Source organism: Equus przewalskii, chromosome 1 (assembly GCF_037783145.1).
Source record: "Equus przewalskii isolate Varuska chromosome 1, EquPr2, whole genome shotgun sequence".
Taxonomy (NCBI): Eukaryota; Metazoa; Chordata; class Mammalia; order Perissodactyla; family Equidae; genus Equus; species Equus przewalskii.
The window spans coordinates 167,710,562-167,731,570 of NC_091831.1; the positions used below are offsets into that span (position 1 = coordinate 167,710,562).

Sequence of the window (21,009 nt, forward strand, 5' to 3'; positions counted from 1 at the left end):
CAACCAACTTAGGACCTTGTTCCTCCAACTCCTCCACATCCCTCACTACAACCTTCTCCCAGGCTTACTCACTAGCCAAGTCTCTCAGGTACAGTGTATACTCAGATTTGTGCCTTTACCAAAATATTAGAACTCATGAGCCCTGAAGATCTCTCTGGAAGAAACAGTAGAAACTGAAATTTCCCATTTCTTTAAAGTCAAGGATCTACTACATAGTTCAACTTGAATAATCTTTCTCAACCAATTTTGCAAACCCCTGCTCATATACTTTAAGTGATTTTCATAGTGTGCAGCATAAACACAAACCCATTATTCTTAGCTTCTTATTCTCAGCTTGAAAAGTTCTCCTCAATAGGTTCTGTTTTCCTTCTCCAAACTTACCTGTTTGGCTTTGCCTATGAGAAACTTCTGTTTCAGCCCAAGCTCCTACCATCGTGCCTCTGCTGAAAATATGCCCTTATCTGGAATTTCCTACTACCTTCTTCACTTAAAGAAAAATCTTCCCATTCCTTCAAGGCAAAGCTCAAACTCTCACTCTTTGAAGACTCCGTTATGTAACAGGGCTCATCTCACTGATGTATGTATGAGCGCACACACTCATGCATATCCCATTTTCCCCAGGCAACAATAAGCCCCCAGAAAGCAGAAACCACATATTATACATGACGCTAGCCAGTGCAGTGCAGAATACAAAATGCTAAATATATAAATCTAAATATTTATTTAACCCATTTCATGGTACCAATTTCTATGTTTCAGATAAAAAATTCAATAAATTTACTATTCATTTGATAGAATAATATTCTATTAACAACTTAGCTAATCAGCAAGATTAGTTATGGGGATATTCTAGTTTATCACATTTATTTCTTTGAAAACAAAACTTCCGAACACAATTTGTAGTTTAACTAAATGGTGTGTGTGTGTGTGTGTGTATCTGTGTGTATGTGAGAGTGAAAGTGAGAGAGAACTTAACTTAGAAGTTGTCCATTGTTTAGAGCCTTCTGCTTCAATTCTTTTCACACTACAGATAAGGTACTAGACTACTTAGAAAGAATAAATTGGTAGAATTTGTAAACAATTTGAAAGACTATAGGGTCCTCTTTCTGTTATTAAGTAAAATTTCATTACCACTTTTTTGATTTCTGCCAGCAAAACAGCTCTAGAGACTCACCTTTTGCTTTTAATACAACTACTAAATTTCCTGAGCCTCCACTTACAGATGTAAATCTTCAATAATTAATAAAAAGAAATCTTTTTAGAAGTACAGTAAAGGAAATTATCTCTCTGCTCTTGCAGCAGAGGAAGATCTTCAGGCTTCATAAAAATGTTCAAAGAATTGATGTGACAAAATATTAAATTGAGAACATTCACATGAATACGCATCTTCTTTCCTGTGTAATATATAGACCTGTGAACATGCATTCTCTTAACTTGTTCTACTGAGTTAAAAGGAATCTGTCCATGAAAATGTTGTTTGAACAAAGAGATTTATGTAAGACTCTAAAGACTGAAAATTATGACCATGTCCTACACAACCTTCAAACAGAAATCTGCAGTTATGACTGGTTGTCTTGCTTCATAATTTGTTGCCCTGCAATAATGTTGCAATTAACATTTAAGTTTCTTATGTGGAAGTCCTTCAATGTCCCTGACTGTTTTAGCTTCTCCTCAAAAAAGCCTAAGAGCTGTCAAGACCTCTCCTAGAAGAGAGTAAAACAATATTTTACGTAGTATTCTAAATAATGAGAGATGAAACAGGGGTCCTTAAAGAAACAACCATATGGCTAAATTAACATTTGACTTCACTTCTACATAACTGGTAAGTTCCCTTACAACAAGAAATACAGGAAAGATGACAATAAACAATTTCCACTATATCATCATTTCATCCACTGAGAGGTAATTTTAAGAATACGTGAAATGCCAAACACCAGAAAGAGACTTCTTTCACTACGCTAATTCAAAATAGAATATAAAGGAAAAATCTGAAATGGAAAGATTTATATTTAACTAACATGACATGAAGAAATCATAATAGGTAGGCAAAGTATTATATATACTTAAGGATAAAACTTAACATACACTGCAAGTATGCTATGTTAAGTAAAGCATAAATCTGAGTTAAAATGATTTAACTTGGCAATTTTGAAGCCAAAAAGTCAATATATTTTATACAAAAGAATAGCATTTTTGATCATCTCAAATTTACATTAATATAATTGAAAAGAAAACAAGACAACCTACTTACCCGTTTTATTGTCAAAAAATTTGATGTGTCTATCTTCATGAGCAGTTATTGTAACAGGAAGTGTGGGATGACTTACTACTCTGTTAATGTGATTATTGGATTGCAACCCTGAAAAATAAAGGAAGATAATGCACTAAAATTCATACTTTCAAACAGAAGTTGGATGACGGCCTTTTTAGTCTTACAAAAAATAAGAATCGTTAAAAACTGAAACTTTTATGTAAAACAAAAAATCTGAGAACTAAAAGTAGGGCTCTAGAGGGATAAATTTTCATACAAAATAAATGTTTAAGCTATATCCTGGCCTATAAAATAGACAGTACTAGTACTAGGCTTGAGTTTAGAAAAAATTAGACATATTCTAATGCAAACTGTCAATATAGGTGGTTTAGAATTCTTAAAAGACCCATAATAATTATTACTTTTAATAAACAGCCATTAAAGGAATTATAAGCATTTAATGAAGAAAAAAATCCTAAGTGATAATCACACATTGCAAGGAACAAGCCCACTGTACACACACTGACAAAAAAGAACTGGAATTAATGTTCTTAGGGATGAGACCTTTTCTTTACTACGAAGCTCTTTATTTTTGATTAGAAATGAGCGAGAACAGAGAGCGATGCAAACAAATGGGAAAATACTGTCAACATTATTAGACTTTAAGTAAATCAATCATTCCACATGTATAGAAGCTCTTAATTGAACTTAAACTTACAAAATAACAAAAACATATATATATATAGTTACCTATATAAAAGGGAGAGAGAGACTAGGGTGGGAAAGACACTTCTTTAAGTATAAGGTGGTTTGAGATTTGACCACGGAACCATTTAAATGTTTTACATAACTATAAAATGATTTTTTTTTTACAATAATCATGAAAAATCAAAAGTAAAATTAAACAAATGCACTTAACTGTTATATCCAACTGGTGGTATAAGAATAAAGAAATTATTTCAAGTGACTTTAAAACACAGTAATTAGACTGTCCATCCCTAGTGGAATGTACCCTAAGTACAAACTACTATCAGTAATCAAATTACTAGTGGTGGTATTATTATTCTGAGACAACTATATGTGTAGCAAGGGATAAATCAAATGAGAGACTGTAAGGATTTTACTTAGAACCAAGAATTTCAGCATGGTTAAAATGAGGTGAAGATATAAAATCAATGAGATAAATCTCAATTTGAATTGAAAGTATTTGTGTGAATTTATCAGTGTTTTTCCTCTTTAAAAATTCATTTCTAGCTCTGTCCAATGAACAAGACTAAGCCAATGACCAACTCAAGAGACATGAAGGCCATGAGGACCAACCCAATAGCCTAGCACCTATAGCATAGTCTCTAAATGCCATTTTCCACAAAAAGAAACCAGAGCTCCTTAGAGAAATGGCTGATTTCAGATCTGGGGCACAAAAGAACAAGATGAACCTAGAACATCTTGTCATATCAGAAAGAAAACAATCAATGACTGCCAGGGTCATGTCAAAAGGACTCAGGAGCCAACCTGAATAAGCTCCCACTGGCCAAAGATGAAACAATCTGAGTAGCAATAAAGATAATACCTGCAATGGATTGAAACATATCAAATACATTTATACTAAAGAGAGATTATAATGATAATAAAAACAAAAATAAAAAGACTCATTGGTCACCTTTGGAGGATGCTAGGAAACTACTTCATTATTTTGAAAACCGGTAAATAAAAGGGGGGTTAAAGTCAATCACATTTATCTTGCCTTTCCTTTATAATTGCTAACACCAAGGTAACCAAATTATTGATGAGGGATGTTCCTTTTTATAGAAGTATTCTGGCTAATAAATGGAAAAGAAATGATAGAATTAGAAAATTATTTTTCAACAGTTAATGCATTAATGGACCCAGGCAATGATGATGGAGACTGAAAACCTAAGAAAAAGATAAACAACCAGATAATATTTACTTCTGATAAAAGTTCACAAATAGATATGAAGCAGTCTTGCCAAAAAACACTTAAAAACTTCCAAATTAAGACAAATATAGGGCTGGCCCCGTGGTCGAGTGGTTAAGTTCACGCACTCTGTTTTGGCGGCCCAGGCTTTCACTGGTTCAAATCCTGGGCGCTGACATGGCACCACTCATCAAGCCATGCTGGGGCGGCATCCCACATGCCACAACTAGAAGGACCCACAACTAAAAATACACAACTACGTACTGGGGGGTGCTTTGGGAGAAAAAGGAAAAATACAATCTTTAAAAAAGAAAAAAGACAAATATAAACACTGAACATGAATTTAGATAAGCCTCTAGATCTATAACCAATTTATAGGCAATAAAATGAAGAGAGGAGCACATTAAACGATACAAGGATGCAAGCGGCAAAATCCAGACTGGCAGAAACTTTACGGGACAAACTACCGAAGCTCCTCAATAAAAAAAAAAGCAAGGGAGGGGCCAGCCCACTGGTTAGTCGTTAAGTTCAGGCACTCCACTTCAGCAGCCCAGGGTTTGCAGGTTTGGATCCTGGGTGTGGACCTACACACCACTCATCAAGCCATGCTGTGGCAGTGTCCCACACACAAAGTGGAGGAAGACTGACACATGCATTGGCTCAGGGACAGTCTTCCTCAAGCAAAAAGAGGAAGATTGGCAACAGACCTTAGCTCAGGGCCAATCTTCCTCACCAAAGGAAAAAAAAACCACAAGGGAAATAAAAGACATGGAGGGGGAACCTACAGATGAAGAGACACCTGAGACACCTATAACCAATCACAATGCATGGGCCATATTTGGATCCCTATTTAAATAAACTGTAAAACACATACCACATCCTATACTTACAACATTGGCCATTTATACATAATTATTAGAGTTGGATGATGAGTTCATCAAGCTCATTATATTATATTCTCTACTTTCATATGTATTTCCATTAAAAATTTAAAACTATTTCCCTTGCTTTCACCTTTACATTGCCCTACTCACCCCTCTGTCCTCACATACCCAACTCTGGCTTTTAAACATAATTTGAGGAAACAAGAGAAATAATGTAAATAAGTACAACTATAAAATACTGAAACTATTTTTCTATCCTAAATTCAAACAGTCAAGATATGAAAATTAAAAGATCACTATTGTGTAATCATACTTTCTAAGGTTTCAGAGAAGCCCATGAAAACTTACCAGAATCTATCTGTGATGAAAGCATCACCAATGACTGTGATGTTTCTAAATCATAAATTACTGTACTACCAGTGTTGAAAGAGGTCACCATATGAGCTGGATCACAGCCTATAAAGTCAACCGACGTAGGTATTCCATGCTCTGAAAGGAGCCCAAAGAGATACAGTGTAAAAAGTAATTTAGAAATCTCTACTTTTCTAATAAGAAGGAATTCAAATATTCTTGAAATAACATTAATAATGAAAAAGAAAGCAATTGTGTTAGCATGGTGAAATATAATAGATAACTTTCCCTCAATTATTTAAAAAGTTTTTTACAACATTCTGTTTAACATTATAAGAAAAATATAGCTAGAGGGCTCTTAAGGTAAGAGTAGATACCTGTAAAAGTTATTTGTTCTCCTAGGCATTTTCTTCTAAAAGGGGAAAAAAATCCTAGGTGAGTCTTTTGGCCCACTTGTCAACAGTACTTCTTACTATAAAATGATAATTAGCATGGTTGCATCACTGTCTTGGGAGACTGTTCATCTGTCTGAGACTTGTAAGCCTTATCAAGTAGCTGATACAAGTCTAATTTTTGGTTCTGGGTAAACGAAGCTTGGACTCTGGAATTCACTGAAGCAGTAGCATCGTAAAGTGGCCTGAGCAGCAATTTCTCTCTTTAATTTATTAAACTGGCAGATCAATGCACAACTAGGTGAAATCTGGAGTCAAACAATTAATTACCTGGATGAAGCAAGAAACAAATATCTAAATAAATTTTTACCTCAAAAGCTTGAGTAATTGAAAAATTAGTAGAATCACTAAGGTATCTAAGAGACCCAACAAAATTAAGCACACACTATTCATTTAAAATGTTTTAAAACAAAACATACTTTTTAACAAAAATAAAAGGTCCGATTTTTAAAAATACTAAAAAAATGACTTGGAGAATAAGACCAATACAAGTATATAAACATATGCATGTAAATAAATGTCGTCACAAGGTAAATTGGTTAAAGCCTTCTTTAACATGAAAAGATTTCAAATCATGCATGTATCTCAGTTTGCACTTCTCAGTTAAGGGGGCTATTTCAATGATTATGGCTAGACTTCTTAAGCAGTGTGCTCATACATGGTTTACAGGAATGCTTGAGACTGTGATCCCTTAGTCTTTGTGGGCAGCCACCTGCAGCAGGTAGAGGGCCTCCCCGTGTTGTCCCTGAGTGGCCCTCATTTGTCTACTCCACTGCTACAGAAGAATATTTTATTTTTTAAATAGGACATGCCCTGAAAAAGGTCAAAAAGCACTGAGCCACAGGATATACTTGCAAAGCACCTTTCTTGTTTATAAAAAATAACTAGGAGTAAAAGAATTATCATAAGCTTTATAAAATTCTTTAAATATATCTCTTGGAGCAGCAAAGAAATAGTAAATCATTTTGCTTTGTATCTTCCAAATTTAAAAAAAAAATAGCTTTTTTCATAGAAGCAAAATTTACTTACCCTTGTCTCCATTGTAAGTGCAAATACACGGCAATTTTTCTTGCGGATTCCATAACCTAACAGTGCCATCTGCTGAACAAGACAGTAACTGATTTTTTATGCCACTATAAGCAAGACCCCAGACAGCATCTGTATGAGCAACTAAAGTGCCAGCTAGAACATTTGGCTCTGGGAAGGAAGGAAGAAACAAACAAACAAATTAGCTAAGGAAGTTCAAAAGAAATGCTTTGGTATATAAAGATAACTTATCATATAATTAAGTATAAGACTATACACATAATGGCCATAAGAAGATGAACCGAAGTATACACAGTGGTTATCTCTAAGTCGTGGAAGTAAGGATTACTTTTATCTCCCCATCTGATACCTTCCTGCATTTCTGCAATTTTCTATAAGGAACATATACAGTCATGCATTACTTAACGACGGGGATATTTTCCGAGAAACGCATCATTGGGTAATTTTGTCCCTGTGCAAATGTCATAGTATACTTACACAAATCTAGATGGTATAGCCCATTACACACAGAGGCTATATGATACTAATCTTATGCGACCACCATCGTATATGCAGTCTTTCTTTGACCGAAACGTTGTTATGTGGTGCATGACTATACTGTTTTTTAAGCTTTATTGAGATGTAATTCCTATACCATACAAACTCACCAACTTAAAGTGTACAATTCAATGGTTTTTATTATGTCCACAGAGTTGTGCAATCATCACCAGATCAATTTAGGGCACTTTCATCACTCAGCCATTTTACCCCAATTCTTCCTCCCTGCCTTTCCTTAGCACTAGGCCTTTTGTGACTGGTTTCTTTCACTTACCATAGCTTCCAAGGTTTATCCATGTTGTAGCATGTATCAGTACTTTGATTCTTTTTATTGCCAAATAATATTCCATTGTATGGATATGATACATTTTACTTATCCATTCATCATCTGATGAACATGGTGGCTAATAACATTGTGTATCATTTGTCCTACAATCCTGTTTCTCTAGTAAACTCCGATTTTCCACGAACATTTATCATCTCCACAATTCTCATGGTTCCCAACCTTCCTTCCTCATAAATGATTCTCTCTCATACTTTACTTCACTGAGAAAATATAGCATTGAAATAGGTACCTCTCCCTCATCTTCCTGCCACCCAATCTATAAATCTAGTAGTGTCCAAAGCCATCTTCTCCTTGCTTCAAGATACAAGTAAGGAATTGTCTTCCTTCCCAACAAAGGCAATTTCCATCGGGTATATTCTGGATTCCATTCAACTCAGTTGTTTTAACGTTTACAGAAGTTTCCCTGCTACACAAATTCTCCTTCTCCTTGGGAACACTACCACAGCAAACAAACATGCTCCAGAATCTCAACCCAAACAAAAAACCTTCATTAAGCTTACACCATCTTCCACCAAACAGCAGACAAGTATGGAGGAAATATACTTTTTTTTACGCTCCATTTACTCTCTAAATCACTCTAATATGGTTTCTGATATCATCACCACACCAAAACAAATCTTGCTAAAATCATCAATGAGGAATTCTATTCTATCAAACTTAAGAAAATTTTTCTTTCTTTGATTTCTTTCCTTCTTTGTTGTTCTCATCACATTGCTTTTCACCCATAGAGTGTGCCTTGACAGGCTACCCAAAAGTCCCTTCACCCTCTGGTCTTAGCCCCAGAATCCAAACTCTCTCCATCTGGCCAAGACCTGGGTAACCTATTTGTCACTTACAAAAAAGAACCTTTCTATCCTAAACATTATTAGACCTCTCAGCAACACTTGACAGTTCTAATTGCTTCCTTCTCAAAATGTCTACTTTATGTATGCTTCCAGGATTCCACACTCTCCAGCACTTCCTCCAACCTCACAGGCCATTCTTTCTCAGTTTCTTTTGTTGGCTCTCTTGCTCTAGCCACTCTCCAAATGTCAGAGTTCCTCAGGACTTTGCCTTCTCTTCTTTCCCTACACAACACACTCTCCCTATACCATCCTTTCTCACATCTTGATCGTGATTATTACCTACTTGACATTGCCAGCTCTTGTGTCAGGCTCTTGACATGCCTAAAAACTGAACTCACCATCTTTTATCTTCTCATACCTTTTCAATAAATGCTACATCATATACTCAACTGCTCAAGTCAAAAATGCATGAGTAGTGATGAAAATGTTCTGAATTAGACACGGTAATGGTTGCACAACCCTGTAAATATAGTAGAAACTACTGAACTGTATACTTCAAAAGGGTGAGATTTATATGTGAATTTTATCTCAATAAAGCTGTTTAAAAAATGAACAACAAAATCAAGAGTCACTCATCCAACACTTCATCCACTCAATCCAACTTATCAGTAGGTTTTGTCTCTTCTACCCTACCTCCTCAACATGTCTTAACTCCATTTCTCTCCAAGTGCTCTGCTACCAACTGCTCTACCAGCACTCTTATCTTGGCAACATCCTCTCTCACCTAGTCTACCGGACCTCTCCATTATAACTTTAGACTACATTACATTGGTATTCCTTCCTCCACACTTCTCCTTACAACAGCCAGAGTCATCTTTTCCAACTCTACATTTACAAGTCACTTCTTGGCTTAAAACTCTTTACTAAAAATTCCCTTTTATCCTTTAGATTTTGGCTTGAATGTCACTATTTTAGACTACATATAAAAAAGGGTCACTTATTACTGTCTCTCATAGAAGTACTGTATCTTCATAGCACTTATCACATTTGTAATCATAGACTCCATTCCCTTATTTGCTAAATATCTATCTTTTCCATTAGATTCTTATTTCTCAATGTAATGCTTAATATTATACCTGGCAAATTTAGGTACCAAGTGTGTGTTAAATAAAAAGACCAAAGAGCTCTTGAATTCCTTTTAAGTGAACCAACCGATGAGTAAATTGCTGTTTGTTTAACCATTCTCATACTAATAAACATTCATTTTGTTTTAATTTTTTACAATTACAAACAATGTCCTTGTAAATATATTTAAATACGTGTACAGATATCTCTATATGACAGATTCTAAAAGTGGTGTTTGTGAGTCAATGTTCTTTCTTTTAATTAAGGAATTTTTTGTCCTCTAAAAAGTTGTACAGATTTACACCGTTACTGTCTCCATTTGTTTCTACTGTCTTCTGCTAAATATTTTAGAATTACACAAACTAAGCTAAAAAAATTTTTCCTTATATTAAATTTTATTCTCCTATTCTTTTTGTAACTAGTGCTGAAATTAATTAATGTTTTAATATACTTTATTTTTGGACAAAATAGAGAAAGTATCAATTTGCAGGCTTAAATATTCATGGCATGTCATGTCTTAATTTTTCTCTTTAATAAAGCAAATTACTAGTAAATGGAATAACCAAACAAGGAGACTAATGTATGTTTAAACAATCTTATAATATTATTTGAGGCATTTACTTTTGTCAGCTCCATTCACTTAAAAAAGTATGTTTTGAGTCTTTTACTTACCATATGTGTCATATGGATCCACGTTAGGGCTAGGCATATTCCACCACTGGATGGTTGCATCAATACCACCACTAAAACATTGTTCTCCATTAGAACTAAGAGCTAATGATAGAACAGGACCACTATTATGGGTAAAGAGGGAAAAAATTACTTATAAAGCCTAAGAAGAAACTCACATCCACATCCCCCTAACCTCTGAATTTACATGGTATCTAAAAACTGTTTAAGGTAAACATGTACACTTGAACAGTACTGATTATATTCTCATACAGTTATTAAGCAAATAAACTATTATTCAACTAACGTCTTTTCTAATATAAAACAAACATTATGAGAAAATTACAAGGTTTGAGGATTGATAAATAATTATTGACAATAACTATGGTTGCTAATTAAGTACTAATTCAATAAAACTTACATGTGGGCCCTAAATGTGTAGATAGGCTCTACATCCAAAGAGGCACTCCTAAAAGGGAAAAAAAAGGTGGGAAAAGAGAAGACAATTAAATAACCGCAAATCACTGGTTGATGTTCAAGAGTCATCAGGTAAAATCAAATGAGTGCATAAAAGATATGGGACCACAAAGAAGAATAATTACTTATAATTATTAGCAAATTTTGGAGGAAAAAAACACAGGCTAAGATTAAAATACTTGCTTTTTGGCAGGAACTGTTTTTTGCAAGTTCCAAAGTTTCAGAGTATGGTCCTCAGAGGCAGTAACCAGCACAGGTTCTACAGGATGGAAAGCTAATGCCCGTACTCCATCAAAATGGCTACGTAGTGTATACTTGGGGTTCCATGTCTTTCGAAAGGCATCTTTATTGGCAGGCAACTAAAAAGAAAAAACGCAATATTTAGTGGTAAAAGTAGTAAAGCGATAGGCATGTGGAATTTTTTTGTTTGTTTGTGTTGGTGTGTTTAAAAACATATATTTAAAACTGTTTTGCTAAAATGTCCAGTGGAAATTTAATGTACCTTAAAAACTATATAACAAATCTTTATCATTTAATAAGAACCACGAAGAATAATTTCATTAACTTTCAAATACCTAGATCAAATGAAGAGTCAAGCTATCTGTTTTCCCTCATCATCAGGCTAAATCCAAAGGTCCTATTAAATGATAGATGAGAACAACAAAAAAAACTACCATGCTGCAAAACTTTACATGAACACAGTAAAAATCATATACATTACTACCAAAATCCAAGGGGACAATATTAACAGTACCGTTGTCATTTAGAAAATTAGCATGTGAAATTTTTAAAGGCAGCAAGTCAAGGTACTTTCCAAAAGTCTGAACTTAAGACACTTTAAGAATATTTTCATCCCATTTTCATTATCATTGTTGCTACTGATAAGAGGTTAATCTTTTTACCTTCATTTCTCCATCTGTAAAGATAGGCTATGAAACCACTTCTAAAGTAGCCAAAAGTTTACTAAAATTTAGTTGCTTATATACTTTAAAAATATTAATGACAATAATCCAGCCTACCAAGGCTGATGTCTCTAAAAAGCATGCTAACCTAAGTATAAAATGTAGGGGAAAAAAATGTCGTTATAAAAGGAAAAAAATTGATTTGCTGAAAAAGTGCAAATTCATTAATATAAAATCTAAACAAGTATAGTTAACTCTCAATTGAGTGTGTATTGTCTGCAAAAGATTTAATCCAAGACTAGTTCACCTCTAACATTGTCCTTCCCATCCCCCGCTCCATCCTCTTCCCATCCCTCAAATGAAGGACTAAGAATTCAGGAAATGGCAAGCTAATTTTAACATTATCCTTAAAAAAATAAAAGTTCAAAAGTAAAAGGTGCTTTTTAAGAAGTATCCTGAAGGCAAATAAGTGGTTCAGGTAATCTATTTTTCTCATGTTAACACCAAAATATGGCTTAATTTGAGTAGATAATTGAGAGTTGACTACTCAAGATAGATACTTATCGTCCAATATTTTAAGGTAATCAATCATCCCAAACTCCTAGGGCTAATCCACCACAATACCTAAGAAAAATTTAAACACCACAAAGAAAGCAGTTATAAAAGAAAAACTACATGTCACTTCAAATCAACAATACTGACACACTTAAACTTATCTTTTCCATGCACCTTGACATTAATTCTGTTTTATAAGTGTTTCCAAAAAATAAGGAGCCTTCTATTAAATCATTAAAAAATTAAAAATAAAACTGCACTTACATCATAACTATAGTCTGCATCATTTGTTACCGTCAAGTCTGCAAGGTCTCCAAGGCCCAGTACACTTAACAAAACATCATCAGAACCCATAATAAATGACTTGCCTCCTCCAGATGGAAACGTTATTGGTTCAGCTATAAAGAACAAAACCGCTTCTTAAATGCTGAAAAATCATACAGTACAAGACAATATTGTGGGGGAAATGTAAGCACTTAACAGTTACAATATTCAGTAATATAATTAATTTTTATTTTCCCACTTCCCTCCTTATTTCTTCCACTCAAAAAATCCTGAGTAGTAATAAACAAATCTTTACTTAGGAGCTGCAACATAATCTTCCACAAATCAAGTGTGCACTAGATACATTATTCTCGGGTGGGAGGTGGGGCACAAAAGCTTTGTTTATTCAAATCACTTATCACTTCAGTACAATCATAACTACGGTATTTTTTTAATGTAATAGGTTGTTGCTAAGTCCTTTTGCTTTGTATTATATTTGCTTAGAAGTGCTAGGTTTTCCATCCCTGATAAAAATAATTAATAGCCTTAAAACGTAAACAGTTTCCAGTCCCAATACAGTGTATCAGTTTACTGAAACGAAGCCTTAAATTGCTCAGACTCCTCCAGTAATAGCAACAACAGTCTAGGAAAGGCGCAGTTCTACCTCCAACAAAGTCGGTTTCCTTTCTGTAAGCTCTAGCTTTCAAGCTTCAACTATGATTTTTAAAATTTTAACTTCTCTTTTATGTACCATGACACTTCTAAAATAACTAATCTATACTATGTAACTTTAAATTTCTGATATTTTGACCAATTAAAATCAAACTCTGCCATAATTAGAATAACTATACTATTATATATTTTGCTCTAAGTTATATTATAAGCAATAATTCTCAATACCATTTCAAACATGCTTTGAAAGCAAAATTTTAATCTTAAGATGCAGAAGGAAAGTACACAAGTCACTGTAATACAAAACAACTCAACATATCAAAATACATTTAAAATTCATGAGCAAATTTAAAAGGGAAACATAAAAACTCATGCCAATTATCAATTTTGAAAAATTCCTATGAAAAATGATGGTATAAATATAATACACTACAGAAAACATAACAGGTGTAATGAAATTTGTCAGTCATCATTAATACTACTGAAAACAGTTCTGAGGAAACAAACTTTTAGATACATACTATGGCAAAAGTAAAATTCATCTTTATTCAGACTATCTTATTTTATTATTTATCAAAGTAAGCTATATAATTTGACTCAAATAGGGTCCTAAATGACGTTTCTAAAATGAAGCTGTGAGTCAGCAACTGATCCAGAGTAAATCTGACAGAAGATATACATAGGGATATTAGTATTTAATTAATCTCTCGATGATTATACTTATTGAATCTGAACAATCTGTAGCACCTATCCTTCCTACCAATACCTAGTAGGCAGTTATTAGTAATACCAGAAACAAACTATAAAATCAATAGTTCAAAATTATGTTTAAGAACAATTATATAAAATGCATTAGGTAACATTTACTCAAAGCATTCTTGGCCAGTACAAGGACATATTCTTCTTTCAAGCTCATAATTTGTTTGTAAGACAAGTAAGGAAAAAAAGGCCATAATTTCTCCTACTCACAATTATATAAACACTCAATAACACAAATCTTGATAAAAGCCCAATAAAATAACTTTAACATAATATCACTTTGTATTATTGCATATTCTTTTTGCAGAGATATTTCTGATCAGCTGTTGAGCAATTTGGGGGCTTGTGAAGGGAAGTGCCTGGGCAATATTAGCCAGTCTTAATGGAGTTTTAGATTAATTGTATTAAGCAAAAAGTTAGTATTATACCCATTTCTAATTAACCATAAGATTACATTTCTCTATCTCTACATACATTTATATATACAGCAAGCTATCTTGCTCACTCAGTGTTTATTACACATATATGTGAAATATTATATTACATATAATGTGAAAAAAATCTTTTAAGCTGTATTTTACTTTCCATAATCACCCATCACTGTGGCATATAGTAATCACAGTAAATACTTAATTTATTTGCCCTTGTTTCCTTGCAAAGGAGATTAATTTCTATGCTGTAATTTGTTTTAGTACCTATAGCAATAAGCATAAAAAACATAACTGGCAATTAAAAGAAAAATAAAATTACTAAAAGCAGTTTTAACGATGGAAATTATGACACTTTTTATTAGATATAGCCCAAGAGATTTCATCAAGCAATTTAAGAATACTACTATCATATTAGCATTTCCCTTTATGGAAATCTTAGGATCTACAAAATGGGATCTTACATCACAGCCCTTTTTGTACTTCTGTAATTCTCCATTTTATGGGTACTAACGACCAAGGAAATGTGTGGTTCACATATCAAACTCTTCCTTTCTCCTTCCATTTTATCAAACCTAAAGAACACAGTACAATAACTGATTCCATTTATGCCAGTGGCGACAAGACATGTCTTAAGGCTTTACTAAAAATAGTCTGAAAGGTTGTAATGTAGAAGTTTCTCTCCTTGAAAACAGAAATTTTTTCTTTATAAAATGAGGTATGACATGGACTTCAACAGGAAAGCACTCTGAAGTTAGAGGTTGCCACTGAAAATAAGAGGTTATGAACTCTAATGTTCCCTTCTTAGTTCTAGGTCGAAGTTGAATTTGAACCTTTTTTAATAACAAATTTCTAGTAAGATTTACCCTTTGAAAAGCATAATGAGGTTGTGTTTATCTCCCCCTTCTTCCTTCCACCACTGTGAAAGAGAGCACTGACTTACACTGCTGCTTTAAACAGCACACACACATGAACACACACACAGAGCTCTAACTTGGTTTTTGTGTAGCATAGGCCTTGATGGGCTTTTCCATAGGTTGTTGGTTTGAAGCATTTAAAACAGTTCCTATTCCTGCTAATATGCTTTGCCTTAAACTGTAAAATCTGTAGTTTAAATATATAACATAACTACAAAAATGTTTCCAAGTTTTCCTATGCATTATTTGGTAAAAGAGACCAAAAACTAAAGAAGCTAAACCACTACTAAAGGCATAAAATGAAAAATGTGGAGTTTGGTACATGCTTTCAGAAAAGACTTGACAAAGTAAAACAGGAAAATAGCTCAACAGCGGAAAAGAGATCTGGAAAAATCAAGACTATTTTACTTTTCCTGCTGCTTTTCATGCTTTAATGTTTTGTTTTGGTTTTATTGTTTTCATGATTTTCCTTATCCTCCTTCAAACTTTCTTACAGATCATGGTGAGTGGTAAATGCATGCAGAAGTGACTGTAGAGAAAAATGCAGAAATACTTAACTTTAACTGGGAAAATGTGCTACTAGAGAACTCTTAAAAGAGAAGAAGACATATTCAAAAATTTTTGACTGGGGCATCAAACAAATTGCCCTTACACGGCAAAAGGTGAAACAACAATGAAATTCAATCTGTATGTCAAATTATTAGATAATGAATTATATGTATATATCTCATATATCATAATAAACCTTTGGTAAGAATTCAGTCTCATTACTTAGAATTATAACTATTTAGACTAAGAATTACAAATTATTTAAGTACATCTACATATCTCCAGCTAGAATCAATTTTACAAAAAATGCCTAAGTAGTAATTTCATTCCCTACATAGTTCTAGTTTAGGCAAAATTTAGAAACTTCATTACCAAGTAGTATATACTTAGTATGAAGAATAGTAAGGGGCCGGCCCTGTGGCCAAGTGGTTAAGTTCGTGCGCTCTGCTTCGGCAGCCCAGGGTTTTGCCAGTTCGGACCCTGGGCGTGGACCTAGTACTGCTCATCAGGCCATGCTGAGGCAGCATCAGACACAGCACAACTAGAAGGACCTGCACGTACTATATACAACTATGTACTGGGGGGCTTTGGGGAGAAGGAGAAGAAGAAGAAGAAGAAAAAAAAAAGATTGGCAACACATGTTACCTTAGGTGCCAATCTTAAAAAAAAGAATGATGTTGCTTTATTCTAAAATGATTAAATCAGACAACTGTTACATACATTTTTAGAAATAACAACTGAACAGTTCTTTTCCACAAGTACTATTTAAAGTCCTTTTTTTTTTGCTGGGAAAGATTCGCCCTGAGCTAACATCTGTTGCCGATCTTCCTCTTTTTTTTTTTCTTCCCCAAAGCCACAGTATACAGTTGTATATTGTAGTTAGTCCTTCTAGTTTGTCTGTGTGAGCCACCGCCACAGCATGGCTACTGACAGACAAGTGGTGTGATTCTGTGCCTGGGAACCAAACCCAGGCCCCCAAAGTGGAGCGTGCCAAACTTTAACCACTAGGCCATCAGGGCTGGCTCTAAAGTCTTTTTTTAAACTACGTACTATTTTCCTGCTACTAGATCTGTAAGCTAAAGTTAAACTTCAGAGAGATACTTTGAATCAACCTATGACAGAAATCAATCCACCTAATGTTAAAAATAAAAACAAAATATAAGGACACAGAAGCCCCAAATTTCAAAATCCCTAAGACAACTACACCAAGCACTTGCCTAACACCTTCTCTGAAAATCATATAGGATGATCTTCAGCATTTTAGAACAGCAGCAAATTTACAGTATTAAGGAGATGTGATTTGGAATTAACATATTCTGCAATGTAAATAAACACGGTAGCTAAATTTTGTACCTTCCTCTGCTCTTGCACCTTCATGATCAGTCATTCTAGTAGAGGCTGACCTAAACTGATTAATGATTCCTGAAGGGATGTGGGGCAGCATATCATCTCCCAGATCAGCTACCATGTCGTCGAGTTTTGTCCTGCTGACCCCTGTAAATTAACGTCAGCAATACAGGTTCATTTAATGGCTACCACTTGACTTGAAAGGAGCCTTTAAGACCAATTTTCTAACAAAACAGGCTATTTTTAAGAAGTTCCAGTTATAAATATCTCAGATAATTAAAGATGTCTTCAATTTTCCATAGCATCCCCTCAAAAATATTAAAATGATTTAAATATTTAAGATATTCACTATTTCTGTGGATATATATCCACTGTTTTTTACACATATAAAATTGAGTCTTCTGTAACTCAACCAAAGTTCTGTAAGCTCACAGACACAGAAGGCATCATTAAAACAAAAAGAGATTTTAGTATTTAATGTTTAACAGTATAAAGAATAAAACATGAGTTTTTCCAACTTAATTCACTGTTTTCAAAAGTTAACAAAGAAGTAAGTACAAATGATTTTTATGAGAGGACAATTACCTCTCCCTGGTGTTTACGTGGATATTTTCCTGCCACATTCACACAAATTTGTCATTAACAAATCAACCCCAATTTTTCTTAAAATGTTTTTTCACTTCTCCCAAATTTGAAAAATTCGATTTACCCATGAGTTCTCTGAGTTTCTCATAAAAGTATGAAAAGTCAATACTATCATGGGCCATAAATTTAAGAGGAGAATTTCAGCTGTTGCCTGGATAATTCAGGTCAAAATATACAAAACTCAAAGCATTTGCAGTATTGTGGGATCTCTTTAACTCTGAATTTCTCAGAAATGACAGAACCATTTCTCTTATGTATTTTGAAAGAAAATAGTTTTAAGAATGTCATAAAAAATAATTTAAAAGACAAAAAAAAAATGCTTTATAGCCAATATAAAAACAAAATAGACAAACCCAAGTTCACACATTATTACCTTATATTTACTAATGTCACCAGTAATGCTCTAATTAGACTGCTATATAATTATCACATTTCACCATGGCTATGAGAATATTAGTAACTCATTCATCTGTGTATCCCTAAAAGAATGCCAGGCAGTGTGATGGTAAGACTTAATAAAAGCAGGTGGAATCTTATACATTTATACTCTATTTTACATAATCCCTAACTTCCTAGAAACACTTAAGCAACTCTCCTTCTGGATGGAAGTACACAGTATGTCAAGTAGTCCTTTCTAAAATAATTATAATGGAGAAACCTGGTATTATCTGAGAATTTTCCCCTTGACAATGAAGCGACTGTAAAGAAATTCTCTAATAAAAGAAAACTACCACTGAATGTCTAATGATCAGCTAAATTCAACATGAAAGAAAACAAACATCACCCTTTCTCACAAAATAGCTCTCCTTCATAACTTTGCCACTTAAGAGTATCACCACCACTGATTTGGTTTCTGTTCTTAAAATTCTGCAACCACACTTAATAAGCCCTCTAACTTATAAAATAGGGTGAGGGAACCATTTTATAAAAGAATCCTCCCTTAGAGTATTCTTCAGATTAATCTCTTTCTATTGACTTTATTCTAACCAAAGGTTTCATTCTTATGAATTACTGCAATAGATTCCTAATTGGTTTTCCTATCTCCCAGCTGCATTTGCCTTCAACCAAATTTGAATACTACAACTAAATTAATTTTCCAAAATTATCACATTTATTATATCACCCCTTACTGAGAAACCACAAGTGGCACTTTAACGCTCTTTAGATCAAGGCTAACTAAAATTTTGTACTTAACTTTTCATGTGCTTCAGGATCTGATCCTATCTTTTTTATCCAATCTCATCTTTTAATGCTCCACAATACAAATCTCCCTAATTTCCAGTCAAACCAGTTTCCTATAGTATCAGTATTCACCAAGGTTATTGCCACCATATTTTGTCATATCTGTCCTCACCTATTCCTCAGGAAATGAGAATACATCCTACACAGACATACAAGTCTCTATCCTTTAACACGCACCTTGGCCTATCAAAATTCTGCCTACTTCTCCAAACCAGTTCCATCTCCTCTGTGAAGCCTTTGTTGATTTTTCCCTGCTCACCCTTATTAAATTTGTGTGTACCATAAAATTTGACTTCATTGGATATTATTTTATAATTTCATCATATGATAGCTAATGTCAAATATAATAAAGGAGAGAAAAAGTTTTGCCATTATAGATAAAGCACAAGGAAAGTAGGAGACAACAAAAGTTATTGTTCAAACTAAGGATCCCAAGCTATATTATTATTATTTTTTTTTTTTTGCATAGAGTCAAACATTAGCTTCTGTGTGGCATAGTGCCAAATTTAGGAAAAGATGGAACGTCCCTGCTTTAATTCTAACTTCTCAAAAACTGCTGAAGATTAAAGCAGACTTCACTAGCAGATAAAACACCTAGATATATCTACATCTATATATATCTAACACCTACTTTTTATCTTTCAGCTACAAATTTAATGCATCTTCATTTTCTTTCTAAATCTATCCAATATCCTAAACATAGTTAATCTAACAAAATGCAGTATCAAGCAAAACATCTGAAGTCTGATTAGCAGTAATGAGAAAACTGTAATGGTATTAGTGTCCTAGAATATTATATAAATAATCAAGGGCACAATTAAAGACTCATTAAGCATTAAAGATATTCTCAATTATTGCTGAAATCTATAGAAGGAGAAACACTCTGATTTTTATAGTAACAAAAACTTTTTCTTTTAAAGATTAGCACCTGAGCTAACAACTGTTGCCAATCTTTCCTTTTTCTTTTTTTTTGCTTTTTCTCCCCACATCCCCCCAGTACATAGCTGTATATTTTAGTTGTGGGTCCTTCTAGTTGTGGCATGTGGGACGCCACCTCAACATGGCCTGATGAGCGGTGCCATGTCCTCGCCCAGGATCCAAACTGGCAAAACCCTGGGCCGCCGAAGCAGAGCACGCGAACTTAACTACTTGGCCGTGGGGCTGGTACCATAAAAACTTTTTCTCAACTACTACAAATTATAAAACAACCAAGCTACCTCTTAACCATGACCACCAACTCCATACAAACTCACAATCCTCTAAACAGATTACGGGATAATGAAAAACACACTAACCATGCCATGTGTAAGCCAAACTATGGACTGATGACTGTTGTGTTAGTGTCTTTAAATCCACACTTACAAACACACACACACTCACGACATATGAAATTCAGTTTTCTGTACACTCTATTATTGTAAGTAAAGTAGTACTTTTTTACTGAATCTAACATTTTCCCTTTCTCAAATGTGCCCTCCCTTTGTTAATCAATCTTATATTCTGAAGTGAAACCAACTATTAGCAGGCAATCCAGAAAAGCTAAGTTTATTTTAGAATGAGGATTTAGTTATGTCATGTTTGTTAGATCTGTTCTGTTTTCTATCAGTCTAATTGTAATAAAGGTTTCACATGACAACTGTCATCTTAAAAAGACAACATCACAATGTTAAGGAAAAACAACTAGTTTAGCTGCAAAGTGATTCTGCAGTTTAAACAAGTGTACTAATTCAAAGAGCATCAATCTGTTATTTTCTCACTCTTGTCAAAATGCCTAAATTATTTTCTTGGGGGAGAAAAAAAGTAATCTGAGTTGAAGCACTGAATGGTCTGTTTTAAAAGTGTGAAATTAAAGCTGGAAATGTACAACAA

At 33.9% G+C, this 21,009-nt stretch overlaps 1 protein-coding gene across 4 annotated transcripts in view; it reads right to left on the reverse strand.

Annotated features, from left to right (window-relative positions):
* The window catches only part of STRN3 (striatin 3), a 95,199-nt gene that overhangs the window by 4,518 nt on the left and 69,672 nt on the right, over positions 1-21,009 (reverse strand). For 2 of the 4 annotated variants that reach the window (XM_070587412.1, XM_070587406.1), the window contains 8 exons: positions 17,260-17,400; positions 12,582-12,715; positions 11,044-11,219; positions 10,805-10,852; positions 10,387-10,508; positions 6,904-7,071; positions 5,420-5,560; positions 2,252-2,359 (listed from right to left, as the gene is read on the reverse strand). In XM_070587412.1, the coding sequence (XP_070443513.1) occupies positions 2,252-2,359; positions 5,420-5,560; positions 6,904-7,071; positions 10,387-10,508; positions 10,805-10,852; positions 11,044-11,219; positions 12,582-12,715; positions 17,260-17,400 (1,038 nt within the window). The remainder of the gene's footprint in view (positions 1-2,251; positions 2,360-5,419; positions 5,561-6,903; positions 7,072-10,386; positions 10,509-10,804; positions 10,853-11,043; positions 11,220-12,581; positions 12,716-17,259; positions 17,401-21,009) is intronic. The other 2 variants (XM_070587423.1, XM_070587415.1) reach the window with 1 other exon arrangement.